Here is a 26,162-nt window from a genome sequence, read left to right as displayed (position 1 = left end):
CTCTGAGGGGAGGGGGGCACATCCCTAATCCTATTGGGGGAATCCATCTGCAAGATGGAGGATTTCTAAAAGTCAGTCACCTCAGCTCAAGACACCTTAGGGGTTGTCCTGACTGGCCAGTGACTCCTCCTTGTTTTTCTCATTATCTCCTCTGGCCTTGCCGCCAAAAGTGGGGCCGTGGCCGGAGGGGGCGGACATCTCCACTAGCTGGAGTGCCCTGTGGCGCTGTAACAAAGGGGGTGAGCCTTTGAGGCTCACCGCCAGGTGTTACAGTTCCTGCAGGGGGAGGTGAGAAGCACCTCCACCCAGTACAGGCTTTGTTACTAGCCACAGAGTGACAAAGAAACTGAAAAGTGTTACTTGTAAAGCTGTTTTACCTGCAAATCCTGAAAGTGCATTTGGTATATATGCCTGATACAAATTTACAACTGTACTCATCTGCAACAAGATCCTTTTGGCTCTAGAAATAAAGTAACAAAATATATTTTTGCTATATAAAAACACTGGGCAGGAGTTAGTCATTGAGTGCGTGTCTGATCTCTTGACTATGCGTGTAGAACAAATGCTATGCACTATCCTCCGATAAGCCTATGCTTTACCACACTATCACAAGAGAGATCATTAGTATTATCTACCTTAGCCTCCATTAAGCATCTGGGGTTATGCAAGCTGCTTCTGATCTTTGCACTGTTTTCCTGAAAGGAGTCTTGACTAGCCAATCGCCCAAATATGAAAACACTTTATGGTTTTGTTTTCTTAAGAATTCTGTAAGACTTCAGGCCAGAAGGAAGAACCCTGAACTGGTAGTGGCTGACGTAAACCTCAGGAATCTTCTGTGGGATGGATTGGGATGTTAAAATGCGCAACCTGGAGGTCAAGAGTGGACATAAAATCTCTGTGATTTAGGAGTAGGAAGATATGCTGCAAAGTTACCATGCGTAATGACTGCTTTTTTAGATATTTGTTGAGAACTCAGAGGTCAAGTATTGAGCACCACTCCATCCACTTTTTGCGGACCAGAAAGAATTGGGAATAGAAACCCTTTCCTCTCTGTGAAACAGGAAATCTTTCTATTGCCCCGTTATTGAGTATGGTTAGAACTTCCAGTTTCAGCAGTTGAAGAGGATTTTGAAAGGAGGTGTGAGGGGTGTTTGGTGGTGGAATCTGGACAAATTGTAGGGTGTGGCCAAACTGAACAAGTTCCAGAACCCACTAGTTCGATATCTCTTGCCAGTGTCGAATGTAATGGAATATTCTTCCTCCTAGTCTGAATGGTGAGGGAAAAAAGGTAACCGGAGTGTGAGAATGGTCACTGGCGATAACTAGCATCTTTTCCCCGAAGTCCAGCTCTGCATTTAGGCATGGGTCTGTTGTAGGCCACTTGCGGTGGTTGCTTTTGGGTGTACTGCTGCCGAAATTGATAGGCAGAGGAGTAGGAGGTATATCTGTTATGTTGGCATCCTCCCCTATAGGATGAAAAGCCCAGTCTTCTGGCACCACCTCTGCTGGTTCCTAAACTGGGGAGTTCAGGGGGATTTAGCTATGTCGGTATCGGTCTTTACTGCTAGAAGGGCTTTGTCAACATTGCAGAAGAGAGCCTACACACCAAATGGGAGGTCCAATATCCTGTTTGTACTTCCGGTCTGAATGAGGTCTCTGAGCCAGTCTTGACCCCCTAACCATAGTAGCCCCCGCAAGCTGTCTAAATGCTGCTGTGGTGACACCCACAGCACAGTCTATCACTTCCACTGAAGTGCACTCAGGTTCTTGTAGGACCTTCTTTACTTCCTTTTCGGACTCTTCCAGCAACAGGTCTAGATATGATGCAAAGTCAGCCCATTGATGTCGATCATACCTGCTAAGAACGGCCAAAGAATTTGCCACCCTTTCAGTAAGCACTGACACTGAGGAGAAACGCTTTCCAATACTATCCAGAAGCCTACCCTTCTTGTCCGGGGACGCAGAGACTGGCGTAGAGATATTCTTGGATCAACGTTGGGCTGCTTGAGTGATCACTAAATCCAGTTATGAATGACTAATTAGTCAGGCTGGGCATCTTCTAGAACGATGTATTTCTTGTCCAGACGCGGAAGATCAGCAATGACTGTGGCTGGATTTTTCATCACTTTAAGGCCCACTTCCTAAATGTAGTTGACAATGGGCACAGATCTTACACTCTTCTGGAATGGCTCTTTAAAATCAAAGAAAACAGTCCATCTGCTTACTGGGCATGGGGAGTGCAAACCTTTTTAACCTCCCTTTCTAATAAATCATGAAATCCCCCAATATCAGGGGAGCATGGGTGGAGGGATGGAATCCACTGGATAGGTGAAGGAGAAAACGGCATGGGTATGAAGTAATCATCCCATTCCGTGTTCTTTTCGTCAAGCTCTCCTTCCTCTCGGTCCTCATCAGAGGTTGCCAGGTCTTGAAGAAGAACTGAGGGGTGTGCCTTACTGACTTAGGCAATGGCACTTGTCAATGCCTGGGTGTAGAAGGTTGTACTGTAGTTGACGATGCAGGTGTGGATACTTGTTCTGTATAGGCTGACATAGGTGAAAAATGTTTTTTATAGACAGTGAGCATTAATTTTGAGTCTGAAATCAGAGAAGCAGGTACAGAAACCATTTCCTCCTTTGCATGGGTATTGCTCCTGGGAAGCGTAGTACTCCAGCTGATCATAACCATTTGCATAACACTCTTCTTCCTCCTGGCATTTAACATGCAGTTCAGATGGACTGCATGCCACACTGAAGGGTCCTTCATCCTCCGAGTCTTTCTCATCCAACAGATGTGCAGGTATCAGAGGAGATATCCTGCTTGGAGAAGTGTCAGACGGGGCCAAATACTTGATCAGGTTTGTGTTTTTTCCCTTGTCGACAGTGTTGACGAGGTCGTAGAGGAGGTGACAAGGATCGACGATGCAAAGACCCTCTCTTCTGTCGAAGAAGTTGCCATTGGTCTCACTGATGTTGACGGCAGAACAGTCATCACTGGGGAGGTGAGGGAAATCTTTAACATTGATGGTCTATGGTAAACGCTGTCAACAAGGATGTTGTCATTGTCAAAGGAAGAAGAGGCGCACAGCATGGAGATAGTGCTGGTAGATGCCATCATCAGCACTGCTGTGTATGTCTTTGTTGATGGTACCAACGACGAGGCTCTCGTCGACAGTGGAATATGGTGCTGGGGAAGGTTTTCTAAAAGAGTGACAAACCGTAGGAGGTGTAGGTGGTTCACGTGCATCCATTTTTAGCCTGAGGAGGCAGATTGTCCTTTCTTTTCCTTATGTTTCTCAGAAGGTTATGTTCCTCTGGAGAACTGGAAGGAGTGCGACCTTTGTAAGACCATTGGGTGATCTTTTTTTAAGGCTTTTTGGGCTGCTCACTGGAAGAACGGGAGTGGGGAGATCTGTCCCTTTTGAGAGATTTTCTTGAGGATTTATAGGAGTCCTCATTCTCGGAGCCAGACGCAGGATCTTTCCTGGATTTTAGCTTCTGTAGCCAAACCTGCAGCCTTCCTTCTCAGTCTTTTAGGGTCTTGTCGGAAATGTTTTCAACATACCTTGCAGTCCTTAGCTGTATGGTCCGGATAAAGACAGTAGATGCAACCTTGGTGAGGATCCTCAAAGTGAAATCTCTTTTTGCCACAGGTTTTACAGGCCCTGAAGGGACTTTCTTCTTATCTGACATGACTAGACAAGATACAAAGTCAAATTGGACACCAAGTAGGACTTTGATGTAAGAGAAAGAAATCACAAAGCACAGAAATAGTGGAAAATTTCCTAGAAATAACTGTTGAAAGTTATAATTAAGAAGAGCTCAGTGGAGACTCCCTAGCACAATGTGCAGTAGAAAACTTGAAGGACAGGAGGGTTCTAGAGGGCAAAGCAGTCTGACTGCCTGAAACATGCGTCTCACTTTCACACTGAATAAAATATGCGTAGTAAGCTGGCCTGGTGTGTGGTGATCACCTATGGTGTTATCACCTTATACAAGATCCCGATATCACCTATTAGTGAGACGTTGACTGTCTAGGAAGCCACAGCTCAGAGGTAGATGTGGATTAGCAGCCAAGGGTTACGTAGTAGACATGCAAAGCTTATGCAATACCACTACAGCCACACAGCACTTACACACACGAAAGAACCACACAGTTACAAAAAATAAAAGTACTTTATTATGGTAAAAACAATTACAAAAATACTGTAAAGGCAATACACCCCTAGGAGGTGAGTAAACACACTATTATATACAGACATTAGAAGGCAGTGATTTGCACAGAAAGCAATAGCAAACTGTAAATTAATAAAAAATAATAAGGACCCTAGGGGGAGACCAAACCATATGCTAAGTGGAATGCGAATGGCAGTCCCCCACCCAAGGAAGGAGAATCAGTAGAGGGGAGCCTGGGGGACCAGGAACCCCAAAACTTAAGTACCAGGGTGCCACCCAGCAACCAGGAGAGAAGAGGTAAGTACCTGATTTTTCCCCAAACCCACTGGTAAACTTTGGAAAAGGACTGTGCAAGACCCAAGCAAGACTGGAAGAAACCAAAGGTGGATCCTGACAGAAGAGGATCTACAAAAGAATGGGACCAGTCCAGTTCAGGTTGAAGAACCAGTTGGGGCAGGGGCCACTACCCACCCTTCTGCTGATGTAGGACCAGGTTGGCGGTGGAGACAAGGAGTCAGCTGTGCTGCACTGGAGCAGGAGAAGAGTTCCAGAGGTGATGCAGACGATGTCTCATGGCGGAAGAAGAGTTGCAGTCAGTGGTGTTGGAAAACCACCAATAAGCCTTGGCAAAGGCAAAAATCGCAGATTAAGATTTGCAGAGCTGCCGGGGACCAGCAAGGTCCAGGGGGACTTAACCCAGGGAGGGGAGTCCCAGGTGACCTTCAGTAGTGAGGAGAGTCGGAAGACGAGGATGCAGTCCCCCACAAGCAACTCACAGGCAGCAGGCACAGGCGTAGGCGTCACAGTGAGGCCCACTCAGCACACCTGGAGAGGAGTCCCATGTCGCTGGAGCAGCAGGCAGGACACTGTGCTTCGCAGGGAAGAGTGCTTGAGGCCAGGGCTCCTCGAAGTCTGAAGATCCCTTGAACGAGAAAAACAAATCTTAGTAGCTGCAAGAGTCATAGTGCACAGGGCTATTGTCCTGCAGGGAGAGGCATGGACTTACCATCTCCCAAGTTGGATAGCTGGTAGAGAGGACTGAGGGGACCACCACCTGTGTTACCGGATCCAGGCAGTTTTTCAGGAGAGACGATCCACACAGTCAGATGTTGTTGCAGTTGGTGCCTGCGGATGCAGGGAAGTGACTCCCTCACTCGCTTCGTGTGCAGTCTGAAGAATAGTCGCCCTCGGAAGATGCACAGCCAGGGAAACGTTGCAGTTGCTAGAAGGAGCCAGAGAACCATGTTGCAGAGCGGAGTTGACACTGGAGTTGTAGATTGTCGAGTCCTAGAGGGTCCAGTTGCAGTTCCAGTGGCCAGAAGATGACAAACTATGCAGAGGAGTCCTGCTGGAATCTTGCACATCGAATCTGAAGACCCACCCAGGAGGGAGACCCTGAATAGCTGAGGAAGGGGGAATGGTCACCTAGCAGGGTGACCACCTACCTGTCGGACCTGGCCACTCAGTCTTCCAGGGGCCCCTGTGCACCTTGGATTCAAGATGGCAGAATCAAGTGGCCACCGGGAGGAGCACTGGGCACCACCCCTGGGATAGTGATGGACAGGGGAGTGGTCACTCCCTTTTCCATTGTCCAATTTCACGCCAGGACAGGGACCTGGGGTTCTTGCAACCGGATTATGCAAGGAGTGCACAAAATGTGCCCTTCAAACCATAGCAGTGGCTTGAGGAGGCTACCCCTCCCAACACATGTAACATTTATTTCCAAAGGGAGAGGGTCTTGCCTCCCTCTCCCAAAGGAAATCCTTTGTTCTGCCTTCCTCTGCTTGAGCGGGCTAAGCAACAGGAAAGCAGAAACCTGTCTGTGGGGTGGCAGCAGCGCAGGCTGCCTAGAAAACCCCAGAAGACTGGTAGGAGCAATGCTGGAGTTTGTAGGGGCACCTCTGCTCATGCAGGGGTGCCCTCACACACAAATACTTACACCCTGCCCTTTGGGCTAGGAGGGCCTGCCATAGGGATGACTTCCATTGACTTGGTGCAGTGACATGTAGTGAAAGGGTGCATGCACCTTTTCACGCAGGTTGCAATGGCAGTCCTGCAGACACATTTAGCTTGGGCTGGGCATAATACATGCTGTAGCCTATGGGGAACCCAAAGTGCCCCAATGCCCTGGGTACCTAGGTACCATATACTAGGGACTTACATGGAGGCACCAGTATGCCAACTGTACAAGTTACTTACCTTCGGTAACTAAATATCTGTTGGAGACATATTGTAGTTGCCGATTCCTTACACCTTAGAATTTTCCCCCAGGTGTCAAACTGGACCCGGAGATTTTTCTTCCAGCAATACCCTCTCACGCCAGTAGGTGGCGTAGGTCGACTCCGCAGGCATCGTAGTCGCCGTGATGACGTCGGGAGTAGTACATAGAAGCCACCCTTGTGCAGTGACGTCAGTTTCTTTTAACGACTTTCCACGCCAGAGCGCAGAACCGCTAAGAACACAGATTGGTGCGGCAGAACTAAGAACCTGAATGGGGGAATCCCTGTCCCTAGAAATCAGTTCACAAGCGGGGAGGATGGGTGGGCAGTAAGGAATCTGCAACTAGAATATGTCTACCAGATATTTTGTTACTGAAGGTAAGCAACTTGTACATCTGATAGAGACTTTTAGTTGCAGATTCCTTACCTTAGAATAGATACCTAAGCAATGCCATCCTCGGTGGTGGGCTGCCAACCAAGTCGGGCAGGACCGAATGACCAAAGTAGCCATCTCGACGGACCTGACTATCCAGGCAGTAATGCTAAGCAAACGTGTGCAGGGATGCCCACGTAGCTGCCTGCCATCTCGACGGACCTGACTATCCAGGCAGTAATGCTAAGCAAACGTGTGCAGGGATGCCCACGTAGCTGCCTGACAGATAACCAGGACAGGAACTCCGCATGCTAACGCAGTGGAAGCAGCAGTTGCTCTGGTGGAATGAGCACGCAAGCCTTCAGGAGGTTGCTTTTCAGCCAAAGTGTAGCACATTTTGATGCAAAGAAGCACCCATCGAGAGATGGTACGCTTTTGCACAGCCTTCTCTTTTTTCACACCCACATAGCCAACAAAGAGTTGATCGTCCACCAGGAAATCTTTAGTACGATTGAGGTAGAACGCCAGCGTTCTTTTGGGGTCCAGATGGTGGAGTCTCAGCCTCCTCATGGGAAGGATGTGGGGGTGCGTACAAGGTAGGCAAAGTGATGGACTGGCCTACATGAAATGGTGTAACAACCTTAGGAAGGAAGGGAGCTCTAGTGCGTAACACCACTTTGTCAGGGTGTAAAGACACGTATGGAGGTTTTGAGTAAAGGGCCTGAAGCTCACTCACCCTGCGAACAGAGGTGATAGCGACAAGAAAGACAGTTTTGAAGGTGAGGAGCCACAAGGGACAATCATACATTGGCTCAAAGGGGGTACACACCAAATAAGTAAGTACAAGAGTAAGATCCCACTGAGGCATGATAAATGGAGTGGGAGGAAATAAGTGGGTGAGCCCTTTTAAGAACCTACTCACAATAGGAGATTTAAAGAGTGAGGGCTGCTCAGGTAGCCTAATAAAAACATAAATGGCAGACAAATACCCTTTACGGGTACCCAAAGCAGAGCCCTGCTGGGATAAAGAAAGAATGAACAGAAGAACCTCTGACAGAGGGGCAGAAAGGGGATCAACAGAGTTGTTGGTACACCATGCCACAAATTTATTCCAACGACAGGCGTATACAGTTTTAGTCGATGGACGCCTGGCTGCCAAGATAACATTGCAGACTTCGGGTGGAAGGGCAAATGCCGTCAACTGTTGCCGCTCAATCTCCACGCAGGAAGGCAGAGGTTGGACAGGTTCGGGTGGAGAGCCGTCCCCTGTTGCTGCGACAGAAGATCCGACCGAAGAGGCAGTCTGAGTGGAGGATCGATTGACATGCTCAATAGCACTAGATACCACACTCTTCGAGCCCAGTCCGGAGCCACCAAGATAACTTGGGCCTGGTCGTTCCGGATTTTCTTGAGAACTCTGGGCAGAAGAGGGATAGGCGGGAAGGCGAAATGGAGGCCGGCGCTCCACTCGAGACGAAAAGCGTCTCCGAGCGAGTGCCGCCTTGGAAACCCCAATGCTCAAAACAGCGGACATTGCGCATTCTCTGAGGACGCGAACAGATCTAACCAAGGCTCTCCCCACTTGAGAAAGTGACCTTGCACCACTTCTGGATGGAGACGCCATTTGTGATCGACTGTGCGTCAGCGGGTGAGTTCGTCTGCTCTGGCGTTGAGAGCCTGCCAGATGTTGAACCATCAGGATAATGCCCTGACGTTCCAGCCATGTCCAGAGGCGTACTGCCTTCTGACAAAGGGTCCAGGACCCTACCCCACCCTGTTTGTTGGGAGTACCACATGGTGGTAGTGTTGTCCGTGAACACCTGCACCAATTTCCCTTTGAGAGAGGGAAGGAATGCTTTCAACGCAAGCCTGATCACCCGGAGCTCTGGAATATTTATGTGAAGCCCCGACTCCGCCGGAGACCTTAGGCCTCTGATCTCCGCCTCTCCCATGTGGCCGCCTCAGCCCAGAAGTGACATCTGTCATTATAGAGAGAGATCTGGTTGGGGAAGGGAGAGGGATCTGCCATTGACCCAATTTGGATTCAAAAGCCACCACTGCAGGTCTTTTGCAGGCCCCTCTGAGATATGGACCATGTCTGACAAATTCCCCTGATGCGGCGCCCACTGGAACTTCAGGTACCACTGCAGAGCCTGCATATGCCATCTGGCATGTGTGACTAAAAGGATGCAGGAGGCCAAGAGGCCCAGCATCCTCCGAGCCAGTCTCACTGAAACACAAGTCTGAGGCTGAAAGACCGGAATCATAGCCTGAATGTTTTGGAATCGCTTGTCGGGAGGATAAGCCCGAAATTGCACTGTGTCCAGCGCCAATGAAAGGGAGCGTCTGAGAGGGAGTCAGGTGTGACTTCGGCACATTTATAGGGAACCCCAGCGTGTGCAGGAGGTTATCCGTAGTCTGAAGGTGGGAGACGACTGTCTGGGGCGAGGGTGCTTTCAACAGCCAGTCGTCGAGGTAGAGGAAGACTGAGACCCCTAACCTGCGCAGATGAGGTGCAACCACCGCCATCACTTTCGTGACACCCGAGGGGCGCTGGTAAGGCCAAAGAGAAGCACGGTAAACTGAAAGTGCTAGTGACCTACCATGAATCGTAGGTAACGCCTATGGGCAGGCAGGATGGGGATGTGGAAATAAGCGCCCTCCAAGTCCAACGTTACCATCCAGTCTCCTGGGTCTAAAGCAGACAGAACCTGAGCCAGGGTGAGCATTTTGAATTTCTCCCTATTGAGGAAGTAGTTGAGGTCCCGAAGGTCTAGGATAGGACGTAAGCCCTTGTCCTTCTTTGGTATCAGAAAGTAGTGGGAATAACAACCACAACCTACTTCTGGCACAGGGACCCTTTCTATAGCTCCGTTGGCCAAGAGAGCCGCAACTTCCTGGCGGAGAAGCGCCAAATGATCCTCTCGAAGAGGATGGAAGGATGGTGGCATGTGTGGTGGTGCTGATTCGAAAGGGAGGGAGTAGCCCTTCCGAATGATCTGCAAATCCCACCCGTCCGTGGTGATATGTTCCCAGTGGGGCAGGTGATGGCGGATCCTGCCACCAACTGGGTGGGAGTGAGGGAATGGACTAGGAGGGTTTGGAGGCTGCAGCGGGGGCTGAGGTGGACTGGACAGACCTCTGGTTCCCTGTCCCACGGCCACGTGGGATTCTGCATCCTCGGCCACGCATAGGCTGGCCAGCGTGCGTGGCACGGTGGCTGGGTAGAGGAAGCGACAGGGCGCCCCTTCCGTGTCCACGAAAGGGACGAAAAGCAGACTGTGGTGGGCGAGTGGCGGAGGAAAGACCAAAAGGACCAAGCCGTAGCCCGGGAATCCTTGAATCTCTCCAAGGCCGAGTCCGCTTTGTCTCCGAAGAGACAGGTGCCATCAAAGGGCATGCCAAAGAGTGACTGTTGGACATCCCCGAGAAACCACAAGAGCGTAACCAAGCAAGGCGCGTAAGGCCACTGTTGTTGCAACCGATCTCCGCAGAGAGTCGTCGTATCTAGCCCACAACGGATTGTGAACTTCGCCGCGTCTCTCCCATTGTTCACTGTTTGGGGGGCAATAGCATGGACCTCCTCCGGGATCTGCGGCGGGACTCGCGCAACCATATCCCACAGGGAGTGGGTATAACGGCCCAAAAGGCATGCGGTGTTCACAGACCGCAGAGCTAGACTGGAGGAAGAAAACAACTTCTTGACAAATTGTTCCATCCTTTTGGATTCCCTATCTGGGGGTGCGGAAGGGAATGCGCCAGAAGAAGATGAAGCCTTGATAAGAAGAGACTCAGGCGTGGGGTGCCATGTACCCAAAAGGACATCAGTGAGGGCCTTATAGAATGGTAAAAGGGGTTCTGAAATAGAAGCCCCACACTGAAGCAACTCCGTCAGGAGATTAGAACGGACTTCTACAGTAGGTAGCTCAAGGCAGAGGACCTCAGCTGCCCTATTGACCACCATACTCTAAGTTGCTCCCTCTGCCAAAGCCATGGTAGGAGACAGCATGCCAGCGTCAGGACAAGTATCCAGACCACTAGCTTCGCCCAAGTCCTGTGCCCAGTCCATAGCAGGGTCATCCTGGTACAGGGACCCCTCCAATTCCTCCCTGTATTCGTACCCATAGGAAAAAGGCTCTGAATCTGACCTTGAGCGAATAGGCCCCACCGAAGCCGAAGTCAAGAGACGCCTCTCCGACTCGTCAGGGATAAGAATTGGGTCGACGTCGCTAGTAGGCACTACCGACGTCTGGAGCGAAGATAATCGACCTGGCGCCGGGGAAGGTCTCGAAGATGCGACCGGCGCCAGGGCAGGTCCACGCATGGATCCGGCGGTGACCTGGGAGGCCAGGGCCGAAGCCGCCAGAGCGGAACCCAAAGGCCCCTCAGCCGAACCCCTTGGGCCCGAAGGCACCGTATCGGGGTCGGCACGCCCAACGATGAGGAGCATGGCCTCGTATAACTCTTAATGGGCGGGGATCGCTCCGGCTCTGGGAAACTCGAGGAAGCGCAGAGTCGACCCAGACGCAGTCTCCGAGGACAGAGGCCTAGTACGTGGACGCTCGTCCCGAGTTGCGTCGGCCGAGCGATGGGGTGAAGTCGGAGAGCGATAGGACTTCTTACCTTGACCCGAAGATTTAGAAGACGAGTGGCGCCGGGCCACCATTAGCTTCAGGGACACCTCCCTCAGAGCCTTCGGGTGCATGGCCCGACACTGAGCATGACTTCGGGTCGTGGTCGCACTCGAGGCACCACAGACAAACGTGATGAGGATCCATCACCAACATCGTCCGATGGCAGTCCTCACAAGTCTTGAACCCGGTCTTCGGGGACATCGAAACACCAAAGTCGTACACAAAAACTTCGACAAAAGGGTCGAATTATGCCAAAAAATAGCCAGGGTAGCTCTCTCCGGATCAGCGCGTGGCACAGAAAAAAGAACTGACGTCACTGCACGAGGGCGGCGTCTATGTACTACTCCCGATGTCATCACGGCAACCATGACGCCTACGGAGTCGACCAACGCCACCTACTGAAGCACAAGGTTATTGCTCGAAGAAAAATATCCAGATTCAGTCTGACGCCTGGGGGAAAATTCTAAGATAAGGAATCTGCAGCTGAAAGTCTCTATCAGATGTGGGGTGTACTAAGTCCTAAGCAATCAGATTTAGAAGGCGAGCGCAAAGTCACTGAGGTCCTGGCTAGCAGGACCCCAGTGAACACAATCAAAACACACTGACAGTAGGCAAAAAGTGGGGGTAAACATGCCAAAAAGAGGGTACTTTCCTGCAATATGCTACAATAGTGAAAGGCCTTCATACATGATGTTTAACATTACATTACTATCCTAAGGTACCAGTCACTCCCACATGAACGACAGGGAATGATTCAGGCATGTGAATCTATGGAAGTTCTAAAACTGAAGTAAATTATTTAAGAATTTGTATGCAACTGACAGTTTTTCACTTTAGGCTTTCAATTGGAATAGATTAAAACTTCAGATTCACACGCTGTCTATGACACTTGCAAAACCTTGATAGAAACCCCTTTGGTGACCACAAGCCACCTGCAATTCCACAGGTTGCATAACACTACCATAGGAAGTCATTGTACTAATCACTACATTTGTAACCCTACTAGTCACAGCTCTGACACAAGAGTAGTCTAAATAAGGAGTCTGAAGCATGTGCTTCAGCAGTGGCTCACCCACTATCGTTAAAGGGTCTCCAAAGACCAAGAGACTACTGTTTACATGTTAGATTTGCCAGCTTACCTGTTGCCTAAGCATAGGTCTATGTAAACCCAGTGTAGGATTTGCCTGAAATTATCTGTTCGGTGTTGCTAGTTAGAAGGTGTTTGTAGGTGCTGAAACCAATTCTCAGAGTTGCTGAAAAACACATGTGCTCTACATTAGTTCTCTGAAAACAGAGCTCTACACTCTGGCTGGCTAAACACAGGATGCCAAGTATTTTTCAAATAACTTAATGGGAAAAGCGGACTTCTACTATCAACATGAAACTCAGTGTGCACCAAACTTAAAATGCCATCCAAAGATCGCATTAAGCTCCTCACTGCATGCTGATAACAAGCGGTATGTTATGATTCATATGTGCATTCAAATTCAATAAGATACAAATTCTCTTCACTGCGGAGATTGGGGGTTCAGATGTGAATTTAAACAGTCTGAAAATACAAAATAGTTTTTAATGCCAAGAAACCTCTTTTGCAGCACGAACATGCTTTACAGTCACCTGCTTTTTCACATTTGTAATTTCTTAGTTACAGTCTATGGAAGAGGAAGTGAAATGCTATTGGCAACATTGAAAGTTACTTAACTTCAGTATTGATATTTCTGGCTGATAATCTATAATCTTTCCACTGATTCCTTACCTTATGAATATCCCCCAAGCACCCCTCACCACCGGCTCAGAAAAAATTTCACAAGCAATCAGTCCTTTGCTGCCAGATGGCCCCATGCGGCCTGAGTTGAGGATCCACCTACCAGATGTGACATTAGAATACATTACGTCACATATGGCACAATGGTGTTAGTTCCTGGTGCTTTTATCTGTGTCCCATCAAAAAGTACAGCGAGGAACTGAGAATACATTAACGAAAGAGACAAAGCCAGCCCATAACATGTTTGAATACCTGAGGAACTTATTCACAGCACTAACAGAGGGAAGGCAGAGCGAAAGCTGTAGGACGATAATGTATCCAATAGAAATGACATTACTGAAGTTACGTAACTTTCTTTTGATGGGTACATCTTCCCACAGAATCTCACCTAACATGAGGCATACAGCCCTGACAAACTACCCGTCACTGTCTACCTTAGCTGTGAGGCAGTGATGTTTGGCTAAAGTTTGCAGGAATGATGACCGGGGGATGTCAGCCACTTGAATGTCTCTGGTGAGATGTGGTCCTAAGTTCATTAGCCATGAAACCCTTTCTGGTTAAGGCATAGGAAATGCTAATGCAAGGGATGACCCAAATCAGAAATGGTGTTAGGTCAGCGCCTTGCACTTTTAACTTTGGCGAAGCCCGTAAAGAGCTAATCATCTACTATATACTGTTAAGTGCAATCAAAGTAACAGGACACAGCACAACTAATCTATGTAGTTGCTCTATTTCTTTGGTAGGGTGAGGTGGCCAGGAGAAGGATGGAAAGGTGGCGGACTGGCTCATGCGAAAGGCAAATCCCACCTTAAGTGTACAGTATGGGCAGGTACTAAGGGCCTACTTACTGGGAAAGGAAACGGTCAAAGTTGGACAGAGGGCCTTAAGGTTTCAAAAGTTAAAGCATCAACAACACCATCTACAAAATGAGAAGTCTAACTCAACTGTGCTTTGGATCAAATGGGTATGTCATTAGGAAAGTCAAGACAGGATTCCAATCCCATTTAAGAACAATAAATGAAAACAAACTTTATAGAAAATGTGTCATGAATGGCAACCTAAACCAGGATGGCTGGTCAGAAAAGCACATGAAGGTGGCTAGGGAAGTTAAATAGTTATAGTTTGTAGTCCCTGCCAAAATCTAGTTTGCAAGAGAGCACGTAAATTGCAGGATGTTGGAAGTGCTTGCTTTAAAATGAACCACACCTTCTAACTAGCAACACCGAACAAATTATTTTGGGCAACATGAATAAATAGACTTTGTAGTGAATTTCATGGCTATAAGCAAGTAAGGCTTAGGGCTCTAGCAAGCAGTAATTGGAGATTTTGATGTAAGACCTGACCATCAGAATGAAGAGCACCAACAGATGAGCATACAGATCTTCCCTGTCTAGTCAGGGGAAATCAGGATCATCTGTGCTCAAGCCTGCCGCACTTTCTTCAGGACCTTCGACAGAAGTGGAATTGGTAAACATACACAGCAGTCCCTAGGATCATCATCAATCAAGTAATCTTTGAGAGGGAAACAAATGGCACACAAACTAGTTCCCTTCCTTTTCTCAGATGTGGTTAAGAGATTCATGTATGGACACCCCAGTGTGATGAAGAGGACCTGCCACTTTGGCGTGTAGGCCACACCACGTCTTTCAGCAACAGGCAAGAAAGAACCAGCTCTCCTAAGTTGAGAACCTGCAAAATGATCTGCTAATGGGTACATTTCATATCGCTGGATCCGCTGCCACAGGCAAATTGCTTCCAACACAAAGCCATGTTGATATTGATATAATGGACAGTGAAAGATGTTGTCTGATAGAATCTGGATGACATTCCTTCAAAAAACAAGGAAGAAACACTTTTATGGTTAAACAGACTGCCTGCATCTCCTGCACACCTATGTGCAGATGCTGCTCTGATGCCCGACCAAGAGCCTTAGATATTCATGTTGACCAGCTGAGCATCTCAGCCTAACAAGGTTGCAGCTGTTACTGTGGTAGCTTGTGCATGTGAGAGGACTGAAAAGAGACGAATCCACTAGTGCAGATTCAAATGAACTGACAGATCTGAACTTGAGCAGAGGCTACCTTACTGTTAGAGAGAGCTTTCATAGGCACCACTGTAGGGCCCTCATCCATAATACGGCACGTGGTACAAAAAGGATGCAGGTGGCAATGAGACCAAGAAGATCTAAGGTGTGCAAAACCAAGATGTGTGTCAGAAACCTTGGAATCATGAATAATAATAATAAATAAATAAAAAAGTCTTTCTAAAGAATGTGTCCAGGATCAGCCCAAAGGAGTTCAGTCTCTCCATAGGGGGTGAAATGAGATTTCTGGGTATTGATGATAAAGTCCAAGCCCTGGAGAAGGCTTATAGTGCACTGAAGGTGTTCTTTGACAAGTGCAGGAGATTTTGCTGACACCAGTCAGTCATGCAGGTATGGAAACAAGTGTAATTAAGACCTCCTTTGTAAAACTGCCAGCACTGTGCATAAAATGCTTGAGCTTGTCTGTACTATAGTAGGACCGTGAATGGACCACATTGCAAATCTCCAATAACGTCTGTGGATGAGAAGGATGAAGAAGTGAAAATAGGTGCCACTGGAGCATCAGGGATGCTAACCACTCTTTCACATTCAGGAACTAGTAAGATTTGGCTCATGGACAGTATAAGGGGTCTCAAACTTAAGTCCTTCTTGGGGACCAAAAGTAAAGGAAGCAGAATCCTTTAACACTTTCTTGCCGAGGTGCCACCTTTAGTCAGCAGAGGAAGAACTTCCACCTCTAAACTGGAGTTGTGTGACAGACCATGTGCCGCTGGAAGGAGGGTGGTTGGTCCAAGGGAAGGTCAGGAAGGACACTGTGTAGTTAGCTGGATGACCAAAAAAATAATCAGTTGTGATGTCCTCTCAACTTATTAAAAAGCAGAAAACCTTCCCCATTCACTCCCCCTAAAGATGGTGATGGTAATGGGTGATAGCAGGTGTGGGAGGGTGAAGCCAGTGAGGTTTTATTTCAGCGAGCGAGTAAAGAATAGCTAAAACTGGATCTGCTGCTACTGATGTCCCTAAATCAGACCCAGTCACAAAAGAAGCAATGCATTTGTTGGGTGTCTCGAGGTGTTTGAAAGGTTGCTTATGTCCAGACTGTTGTGTGCTGGAATATCTTTAAAGCTTTCTGAACCTTTGGTGGAATTGCCTCATGGGGAGGCTAGGCCATGTAAGTGTAACAGCTCTGCTGTTATGGAAGTGTTTTGTAGGACAGTAGTTTGCATTCATATGTCACTGAAGGACATGCCCATAACAACTACTTGGACAGCTCCTGAGCAGCCATTGAAATGCATCAAGGCATGGTGGTGCAGCATGATGGCCCTACCGATGGATTGAGCTTGAGCGTCCACAGAGACCTAGCCCCACTTCAGGATCTGTTTGGAGGAATCCAAATAGTCATTAACCAGATTATAAAATGACTTTATGTGGTCTGGACGGTCTAGGTCTGAATTTGAATAGTTCCACAGGGCGGTAACATATCTGCCCACATGGCAGGTTGTGCCTGCCATTCAAAGGGTATGATTGCCTGAGGGGAAGACTTTACTACCCACTCAGTTCTGCAACTCTTTTAAAAGGCATTGTGGGGAAGGCATTAGATTCAGTTTAGAGGGTAAATGTGACCTTTAGACTTTCTGATGGGTGAGATGACAGGAGTTCTTTTCCATCTAGGGAGGTCCTGGTTGTTTATTTGCTTGTAGCCTGCCGGACCCAAGAAAGGTTTCTCCAAAGCATCCATGACTGGTTCCAGGAGAGCCTCATCAAATGGGATCAAGTCCTCTGAAACTAAAGAAGCCAGCATCAGTAGGAGGAAAGGAGATTAGTAGCCACCGATCTTAATCTTCTCAGTAGCCATAATCCTTACACAGCATTGGCAAGGTATCGGAGTCAGACACGCAATTGTTCTATCTGGCTGAATCACTAGGCCATAGGAAGATGCTCCACTAGGGGTTCATAATCAAAACCTGCCTTTACTTTCTCTTTTGCCACACAGATAATTTAGCTGACATATCCCTAGATGCTGCTGCTGAAACCAATGGGGGTAGGGAGTGTGGTGGTATTAGACACCAGAATGCTCAGCTTGCATGTTCAAGTTCACTGCTTGGGAAGTGGTCAGAGGGTACCAGAACTGTGCTGAACAAATCCATCATCACTAGCTGGAAGACCTCAACCTAGGCAGGGTTGGTCAATGAAACGAGAAAAAAACAGTTTAAAATCTATGAACACCAGGATTTTCTTAGACAACGAAAATTCCAGCATCAGCACAACAGTTCAATCAGCAGGGCTATTCCGTTCAAGGAGGAAGATACATTTTCCTTCTTTTGGCACTTTTTATGTTTTTGTGTGGCAAATCTTTGTGAAGACAGTTACTGATTAAGGAGACTTACCTGCAAGCAAAGAGAAACCCACGGGAATATCCCTGCAGGGCTTAGCAAAAAACAGGTTGGCCTCCCGTTCTCTCATGGCTTTCACGTTTATCAAAGAAAATGAGTTGCAGGCTGTGGCATTGTGTTCTGTGCCCTAACAACTTGCAGAGAAGGACATTTTCTTGAAGCACCTGCTATAGCATTTAAAACTTGAAATATTAGGCAGGGGCATTTGACCTATTTAATGTAAATGTACTTAGGAGTTGTTCAAGTAAAGCACCAAGAGCACCCTGTCCTGCATCAGTGAGGTGTAAATAAACACAGGAATTGACCCCAATATCCGAAAAATGCCAAATATATTCTGATGACATCACATCTGGCTGGAGTTGCCACGCCAGAAGGCACACCGAGCCAACCAACCATGCAGCACTGGACAGCTTTGCTGGGAAAAGCTTTCACGATCAGTCCGGTGTCTGGATAGATGTTCATGAGGTGAGGAATCTGTCAGAAGATGTACTTATTCGAACTATATCATTCTCCAACTTGAAAAGCAAGCAAGTAATTGAAGTTACTGCTTTGCATTACCCATTGCGATGAAGTGACTGAAGCGAGTATCAGCAGTACTGCTTAGATCATGTTCTAAAATGTAATGTATCCACATATTTAACTCAGCCAAGAAACCGATTTTAAAATTGGTTCTTTGCAGTAATTCAAAAGATCTGTTAATTACTTTTTATCTTGTATTTTTCTATAGCACCACACTACCCAGGGTTTCAGCACACTTTACAATTATAAACATTCATATATATACCAACAACTTACTTAAATACGAACTATGTAAGAACTACTTTACAGAATTCTGATCACAATCATTGTTGAATAAGCTAGTTTAACAAATTCATCTCAATGGCCACCAAGAGTAACTTTGCCTTTCAAATGGTATAAGTTGATAATGTTATGTAAACCTTCATCTGCGTGGTGTGGCAGGTGCGTCTTTTAGCCCAGTCTGATCTCAAAATCAAGCTAAAGTTTCTGGGTGTAACAGTTTATGTGTAATAAAGCTGATGCAAGACCAACGTTTCCCGACATTATACACTACAACCGCTTTAAAACATGAAATGTCATGCTCAAGTTATGTTATTAAGCTTACACTTAGGGGATTTCACCAATGTACAATTCTCTGACGTTCTGTCATGCTTATTGTTCATGCAGGGAGTTTTCTTAGCACTGCAGTTCTGCCAGTATATTCTGTTGAAGTACATTGGTGAAATCCCCTAAGAAAACTCCCTGCATGAACAATAAGCATGACAGAACGTCAGAGAATTGCAAACATCCTTTACTTAGCATATATGCCATTGTAAAAAAAAAACGGAGCAAGCAAAAAGCCTCTTTCTACTACCATCTACTAACTTTTTAGTAGACCGAACAAGATCCAGATTTGCTGTTGAAATGTCCAAGGGGGCGCATATATAAAAAAAATTAAAACCATTGGCAAAGCAAATAGTCCTTGCTTTAATGTACAAAAGCATGTAAACAAATTGTAAGAAGTTGGCTCTGTATGTACTATTTCAAAGTAAGAAATAGCATGCACAGAGTCCAAGGGTTCCCCTTAGAGGTAAGATAGTGGCAAAAAGAGATAATTCTAATGCTCTATTTTGTGGTAGTGTGGTCGAGCAGTAGGCTTATCAGAGGGTGGTGTTAAGCATTTGTTGTACACACACAGGCAATAAATGAGGAACACACACTCAAAGACAATTCCAGGCCAATAGGTTTTTATATAGAAAAATGTATTTTCTTAGTTTATTTTAAGAACCACAGGTTCAAGATTTACAATCAATGCTTTAAATGAAAGGTACTTCACTCAGGTATCATAGGAACTTTGAATCAGCAAAATAGCATGTACAGTTTTGGCAAAATGGCAATAAGCTATTTTAAAACTAGACAGTGCAAATTTCAACAGTTCCTGGGGGAGGTAAGTATGTTAGTTTTGCAGGTAAGTAAACCACCTACATGGTTCAATGTTGGGTCCAAGGTAGCCCACCGTTGGGGGTTCAGGGCAACCCCAAAGTTACCACACCAGCAGCTCAGGGCCGGTCAGGTGCAGAGGTCAAAGTGGTGCCCAAAACGCATAGGCTTCAATGGAGAAGGAGGTGCCCCGGTTCCAGTCTGCCAGCAGGTAAGTACCCGCAACTTTGGAGGGCAGACCAGGGGGGTTTTGTAGGGCACCAGGGGGGGACACAAGTCAGCACAAAAAGTAAACCCTCAGCGGCACGGGGGCGGCCGGGTGCAGAGTGTAAACAGGCATCGGGTTTGCAATAGGTTTCAATGGGAGACCCAGGGGTCTCTTCAGCGAAGCAGGCAGGCAAAGGAAGGGGGGTGGGTGGGGGTCTCCTCGGGGAAGCCACCACCTGGGCAAGGGAGAGGGCCACCTGGGGGTCGCTTCCTGGGGGCTGCGGGTGCAGTCTCTTTACCAGGCGTTGGGTTCTTAGAAGCAGGCGGTCAGGGGGAGCCTCTGGATTCCCTATGCAGGCGTCGCTGGAGGGGGGCTCAGGAGGGTCAACTCTGGCTACTCACAGGGTCACAGTCGCCGGGGAGTCCTCCCTGTAGTGTTTTCTCCTCATGTCGAGCCGGGGGTGTCGGGTGCAGAGTGGAAAGTTGCACGCTTCCGGCAGGAAGCGTGTTGTCTTTAGAAGTTGCTTCTTTGTTACAAAGTTGCAGTCTTTGTGGAACAGGGCCGCTGTCCTCTGGAGTTCTTGGTCCTTTTAGATGCAGGGTAGTCCTCTGAGGCTTCAGAGGTCGCTGGACCCTGGGGGACGCGTCGCTGTTTTTCTTGAAGTGGGGAGACAGGCCGGTAGAGCTGGGGCCAAAGCAGTTGGTATCTCCCGTCTTCTCTGCAGGGCTTTCAGGTCAGCAGTCCTTCGTCTTCAGGTTGCAGGAATCTAGTTTCCTAGGTTGTGGGGGCCCCTAAATACTGAATTTAGGGGGGTGTTTAGGTCTGGGATGGCAGTAGCCAATGGATACTGTCCTTGAGGGTGGCTACACCCTCTTTGTGCCTCCTCCCTAAGGGGAGGTGGGCACATCCCTATTCCTATTGGGGAATCCTCCAAAATCAAGATGGAGGATTTCTAAAGGCAGGGGTCACACCTCCGCTCAGGACACCTTAGGGGCTGTCCTGACTGGTGGGTGACTCCTCCTTGTTTTTCTCATTATCTCCCCTGGACTTGCTGCCAAAAGTGGTGGATGTGTCAAGGGGGCGGGCATCTCCACTAGCTGGAGGGCCCTGGGGCATTGTAACACGAAGCCTGAGCCTTTGAGGCTCACTGCTAGGTGTTACAGTTCCTGCAGGGGGGAGGTGTGAAGCACCTCCACCCAGAGCAGGCTTTTGTTTCTGTCCTCGGAGAGCACAAAGGCCCTCACCATATGGGGTCAGAAACTCGTCTCAGCAGCAGGCTGGCACAGACCAGTCAGTCCTGCACTAAACAATTGGGTAAAATACAAGGGGCATCTTTAAGATGCCCTCTGTATGCATTTATTAATAAATCCAACACTGGCATCAGTGTGGGTTTATTATTCTGAGAAATTTGATACCAAACTTCCTAGTATTAAGTGTAGCCATTATGGAGCTGTGGAGTTCGTTTTTGACACTCCCAGGCCATATACTCTTATGGCTACCCGGCACTTACAATGTCTAAGGTTTTGCTTAGACACTGTAGGGGCATAGGGCTCATGTGGTATAGTGCACCCTGCCTTAGGGCTGTAAGGCCTGCTAGAGGGGTGACTTACCTATGCCACAGACAGTGTGAGGTTGGCATGGCACCCTGAGGGGAGTGCCATGTCGACTTAGTCCTTTTCTCCCCACCAGCACACACAAGCTGGCAAGCAGTGTGTCTGTGCTGAGTGAGGGGTCCCTAGGGTGGCATAAGACATGCTGCAGCCCTTAGAGACCTTCCCTGGCATCAGGGCCCTTGGTACCAGGGGTACCAGTTACAAGGGACTTACCTGGGGGCCAGGGTTGTGCCAATTGTGGAGACAATGGTACATTTTAGGTGAAAGAACACTGGTGCTGGGGCCTGGTTAGCAGGGTCCCAGCACACTTCTCAGTCAAGTCAGCATCTGTATCAGGCAAAAAGTGGGGGGTAATTGCAACAGGGAGCCATTTCCTTACACAAATGAGGTTTATATGGGTAGCATGCACAAATGCTGCTTTTTACATTAAGGCCTGACCTACTGGCTTTGTCAATGCTGTGAAGAAAGTAGGAACAAGCAGGGTGATGATTGAGTGTACTTTTCATGTAAAATAGTTCCTAAAGTATTCCAACTGAAGTATTTTCAGGAACGCAGAATAATACAACAAATAAGCATTAGCATGCAGCGAGTGTCAGTTCTACCCTTGGTTGAGCCAAGGCACAAAATGTATATTTTAATGAATTGGTACCAGTATGTCCTCAGACAGGTGTGTTGTCCAGCCATACCTAAAGAGAAATACATTTACACGACAAACAATGGTTCAAACAATGGATGAATAAAAACATCTTCATGCATTATCTACTAGCACTAAGAACTGGAAAAGTGGGTACTAAACAATTGCTCATAATTTTAAATGGGCCAAGCTAAAACATGAGAAACCCTTTCATTATTATTTTTAAATTAAACAAGATGAAGGAGCAGGGACAGACTTGATCAGCTTCATGTTAAAAGACGACAGAATGATGATCAATGGCAGACAGCAAGAGCTTACCAACTGAGAGTACATGATGTTTCATTATTGTGAATGGGCTTCCAGGGGCAGTATAATGTTGTGGCTTTTACAGAACTCAAGCCTCTTCAGCAGGCAGCTGTCAAAGGATAAGTGTAGGAATGTGCCCTTGTTGGCATGGTTACCCACTATTCTCTTCCCTCCCCCACACACACACACTTTTTGCCTGATACTGATGCCAACTTTGAGAGTGTGCTGGCCCGGCCCCAGCGTTCTTTCCCAAAATCTGTAACTCTGTTTCCCCGATTGGCACACCCATGGCACACAGTTGAGTCCCTTGTAAAAAGTACCCATGGTATCAAGGGCCCTGTGGCCAGGGATGGTCCCCAAGGGCTGAGGCATGTATTATGCCTATTATGCCACCCTGTGGGACCCCTCACTAAGCACATGAATACTGCCACTGCAGCTTACTTGTGCTGGTGGGGAGAAAAAGAAAGTCAACATGGCACCCCTCTCAGGGTGCCATGCCCACAAACCACTGCCTGTGGCATAGGTAAGTCACCCCCCTCTAGCAGGCCTTATAGCCCTAAGGCAAGATGCACCATACCACAGGTGAGGGCATAGCGGCATGAGCAATATGCCCCTACAGTGTCCAAGACCATTCTTAGACATTGTGAGTGCAGCGCAGCCATATTGAGTATATGGTCTGGAGTTCGTCATTACGAACTGAACAGCTCCATAACGACCTCAGTGAATACTGGGAAGTTTGGTATCTAACTTCTCATCACAATAAACCCACACTGATGCCAGTGTTGGATTTATTGAACAATGCACCCAGAGGGGATCTTAGAGACGCCCCCTGTATTTTAATCAATCCTTTAGTGCAGGAATAACTGGCCTGTGCCAGCCTGCTACTAAGAAACGAGTGTCTGACCACATGGGGGTGAGGGCCTTTGTGCTATCTGTGGCCAGAAACAAAGCCTGCCATGGGTGGAGGTGCTTCACACCTCTCCTCTGCAGGAACTGGAACACCTAGCGGTGAGCCTCAAAGGCTCAAGTCTCTTGTTACAGTCACAAGAAGAGAGAAGGACAGCTTAGCTGAAACCCCAGCAGAGAAGATGAAAGACAAAAACTGACTTGGCCTCAGACTTACCGGCTTGTCTCCAGCTCCAGAAGCCCTGCAAAGGAAAGCGACGCATCCTGTGGGTCCAGTGACCTCTGCCAAGCCTTCAGAGGACTGCCTGCATCCCAAAGGACCAAGAACCCCTGTGAAAAGAAGCCCTGTCCAAGAAGAAGCTACATCTAAGGACTCCAGGACCCCCCTGATCTGAGAGTCCTGACCACTCTGAACCACGACACCTGCAGTGTGAATCCAGAGGACCCCCCAGACAGTGACAGCACCAGACAAAGATACCTGCCGCTAAAAAGTTGAGTGCACTTCCAGCCCCCTAGCCTTGGGGAACCCGACCACTGGTGCAGCAACGTTCAGCAGGCAGCCCTCCTACTTGTCCAGCTTGTGGTTTTCTGGAACTGACCCCCTGGACCCAGCCTGCTGCATCTAAGTGACCCCCATAGGAAAGCCTGATGCTGTGTTTGCACCCTGCACCCGGTCGCCCCTGCGCTGCTGAGGGTGTTGCGTGGTGCTAACATGTGCCCGCCCCTCCTCCCCACCTTATGGCCCCTCTGTGCTCCTCTACCCCACAGGTTTGCCTTCCGAAGGTATGGGTACTTAACTGCAAGCAGGCCTGATTCCCCCAGTCTCCATAGAAGGCCATGCTAAATTTGACTCCTCTTTGACCTCTGCACCCGGCCGGCCCCGTGTTCACGGTGGTGGGTATTTGGAGTTGTCCACAGGTTGGTGTTAACTTGATCCCCAACCTGTGAACTTCCTAACCCCAGGAGACTGGAACTATAAGTCTTGTACTTATCTTCCCTCCAGGAATTGTTCTGAAAATTTCACTGTCCTCTTTTAAAACAGATTATTGCCATTTATTCAAAAACTGTACAACTTGCCGATTCTAATCAAAGTGGTATTGATACATATGTAGAAAACCTATTTATTGATTTACTTACCTGAAACTTGAATCTTGTAGTAAATTAACAAAATATATTTTTGCTATATAAAAAACATTGGTCTTGAGTCCTTGGGTGTGTGCTTCCCTTATTGTCTGTGTGTACAACAAGTGTTTTGCACTACCCTCTGATAAGCCTAACTGCTTGCCCACACTACGACAGACGAGAGTATTAGTATTATCTACTTTAGCCTCTGTTAAGCCTCTGGGGAACTCTGGTCTCTATATACTGAATCAATATGGGATTGAGTGTGCACACACAGCCAGCTTCCTACAGTGAGCCTGAAGATTTCATACCCCAAAATTTACTTGCAGACAGTAAAGACGTTTTTTGATAATATACTAGCTCAGAGGAGGACCTGGAATCAAAGTTCTCTGAGAAGATTTGTCCTAGGCACACAATGTTCAACACATTTGGAGGGGGGGGGGGGGGGGGGGGGGGGGGTTTGGGGGGGGGGGGGGGTGGTTGGGGGATTTTGAATAACTGGCAGAAGGGTATTGAATTTCACAGCTGGGATTAATCTGCATAGAAAATCAGCTCATATTTAGGTATGAACTGAGTAGAAACCTCAATTTCTAGCAGCCTTTGGTCACCAACCTTACTGTTTCTGTAAGCTGGTTTCTCCAAACATTTTATTAGGCCAGCGCTCAAGAGGATATTTTGGAGGATCTCTGCTGCACGCTGTGATTGAACACACTCTCCAGGTCAGATGGAACAAAAAGTTCAACTGTCGCTATGAGAGGAGGGCAGTACCCCCCACAAATGTCAGAAATACGCTGCTGCATCTCAGTGAATAAGCTCTTCTACCAGGTGTAATTATTATTGTGAAGGTACTAATTCCTTAGACCAAAGCATTGGGGCAATTTCCTTTAAAACATTTCATCAGCATCAAAACAAAAAACTGTAGTAACGGAACAGGTGCTTTATTTCCACTCTGTCTGGAAGGCAAGATTTCAATTGGTTGGAAAATAAGTACATATAGACATAGAACAAAATCAATGTTCCGTGCTTACGACTAATGATTTGATAAAGTGTACAGATCACTAATCAAACATTTCTTCTCAGATTAAAAACAGCACATCACAGTAAAGACCTTTTAAGCTAAAATATTGGAAGGATAAATGGAAAACATCTGAAAAAATCATCAGGTTACAAAAAGAAAATGTTTTTGGGATTATACATTACACGTTAACTTGCACGTTTTGTCAAAAATGTAATAATTTATGCTTTCTGTGCATCACCCACCTAATGGTGTTGTCTGAAGATCCACTCACAACTAATCGATCTCTGTACTGCAGGCATGCAATGCCACGTTTGTGCCCATTTAAAGTGCGGACAAATTCACACGTACTTGTGCTCCAAACCTGTGTGAAAAACAGAATGCATTTACCAAAAGGGTCAAAGCATATTACGGAAAAATTAGCTATTATATTACAATCTGTCTCAAGACTGAATAAAACAAAGTGTAGGGATTAGCCTATAGTACAGATTTGATCTACATTTACTACAAACTGTTGAGATAAAAACAAAGGCTAAAGACGCATTCTTGTACTCTAATAATGTAAAGAAAACAACACATTAAACCATTAATGTATTTATTTCTAACATGTATGAAGGTCGGTAATAAATGCATCTGAGAGGGTGAGAGACGCTGGAGCGCGCATGCATGGTGCATGTACGACGGGTGTAGAACAGAGGAGCCTGTGCAAGGATCCTCTGAGTACAGAGCATGAGACGCCACGGAGGCTAGATATCACTTGTCCACGGAGGCCAGGTATCACTCACCCCCAACCTGCTGCCGGCCTATCTGCTTGGCC

General features: G+C 47.4%; 1 protein-coding gene across 4 annotated transcripts in view; it reads right to left on the bottom strand.

The window, feature by feature from the left end:
• The window catches only part of FBXW11 (F-box and WD repeat domain containing 11), a 486,480-nt gene that overhangs the window by 126,158 nt on the left and 334,160 nt on the right, over positions 1-26,162 (bottom strand). For all 4 annotated transcript variants that reach the window (XM_069199326.1, XM_069199329.1, XM_069199328.1 and 1 more), the window contains one exon: positions 25,591-25,709. In XM_069199326.1, the coding sequence (XP_069055427.1) occupies positions 25,591-25,709 (119 nt within the window). The remainder of the gene's footprint in view (positions 1-25,590; positions 25,710-26,162) is intronic.

The sequence above is a fragment of the Pleurodeles waltl genome, chromosome 7, assembly GCF_031143425.1.
Source record: "Pleurodeles waltl isolate 20211129_DDA chromosome 7, aPleWal1.hap1.20221129, whole genome shotgun sequence".
Taxonomy (NCBI): domain Eukaryota; kingdom Metazoa; phylum Chordata; class Amphibia; order Caudata; family Salamandridae; genus Pleurodeles; species Pleurodeles waltl.
The sequence above is the reverse complement of the archived record's forward strand: the minus strand, read 5'-3'. Positions and strand labels throughout refer to the sequence as shown.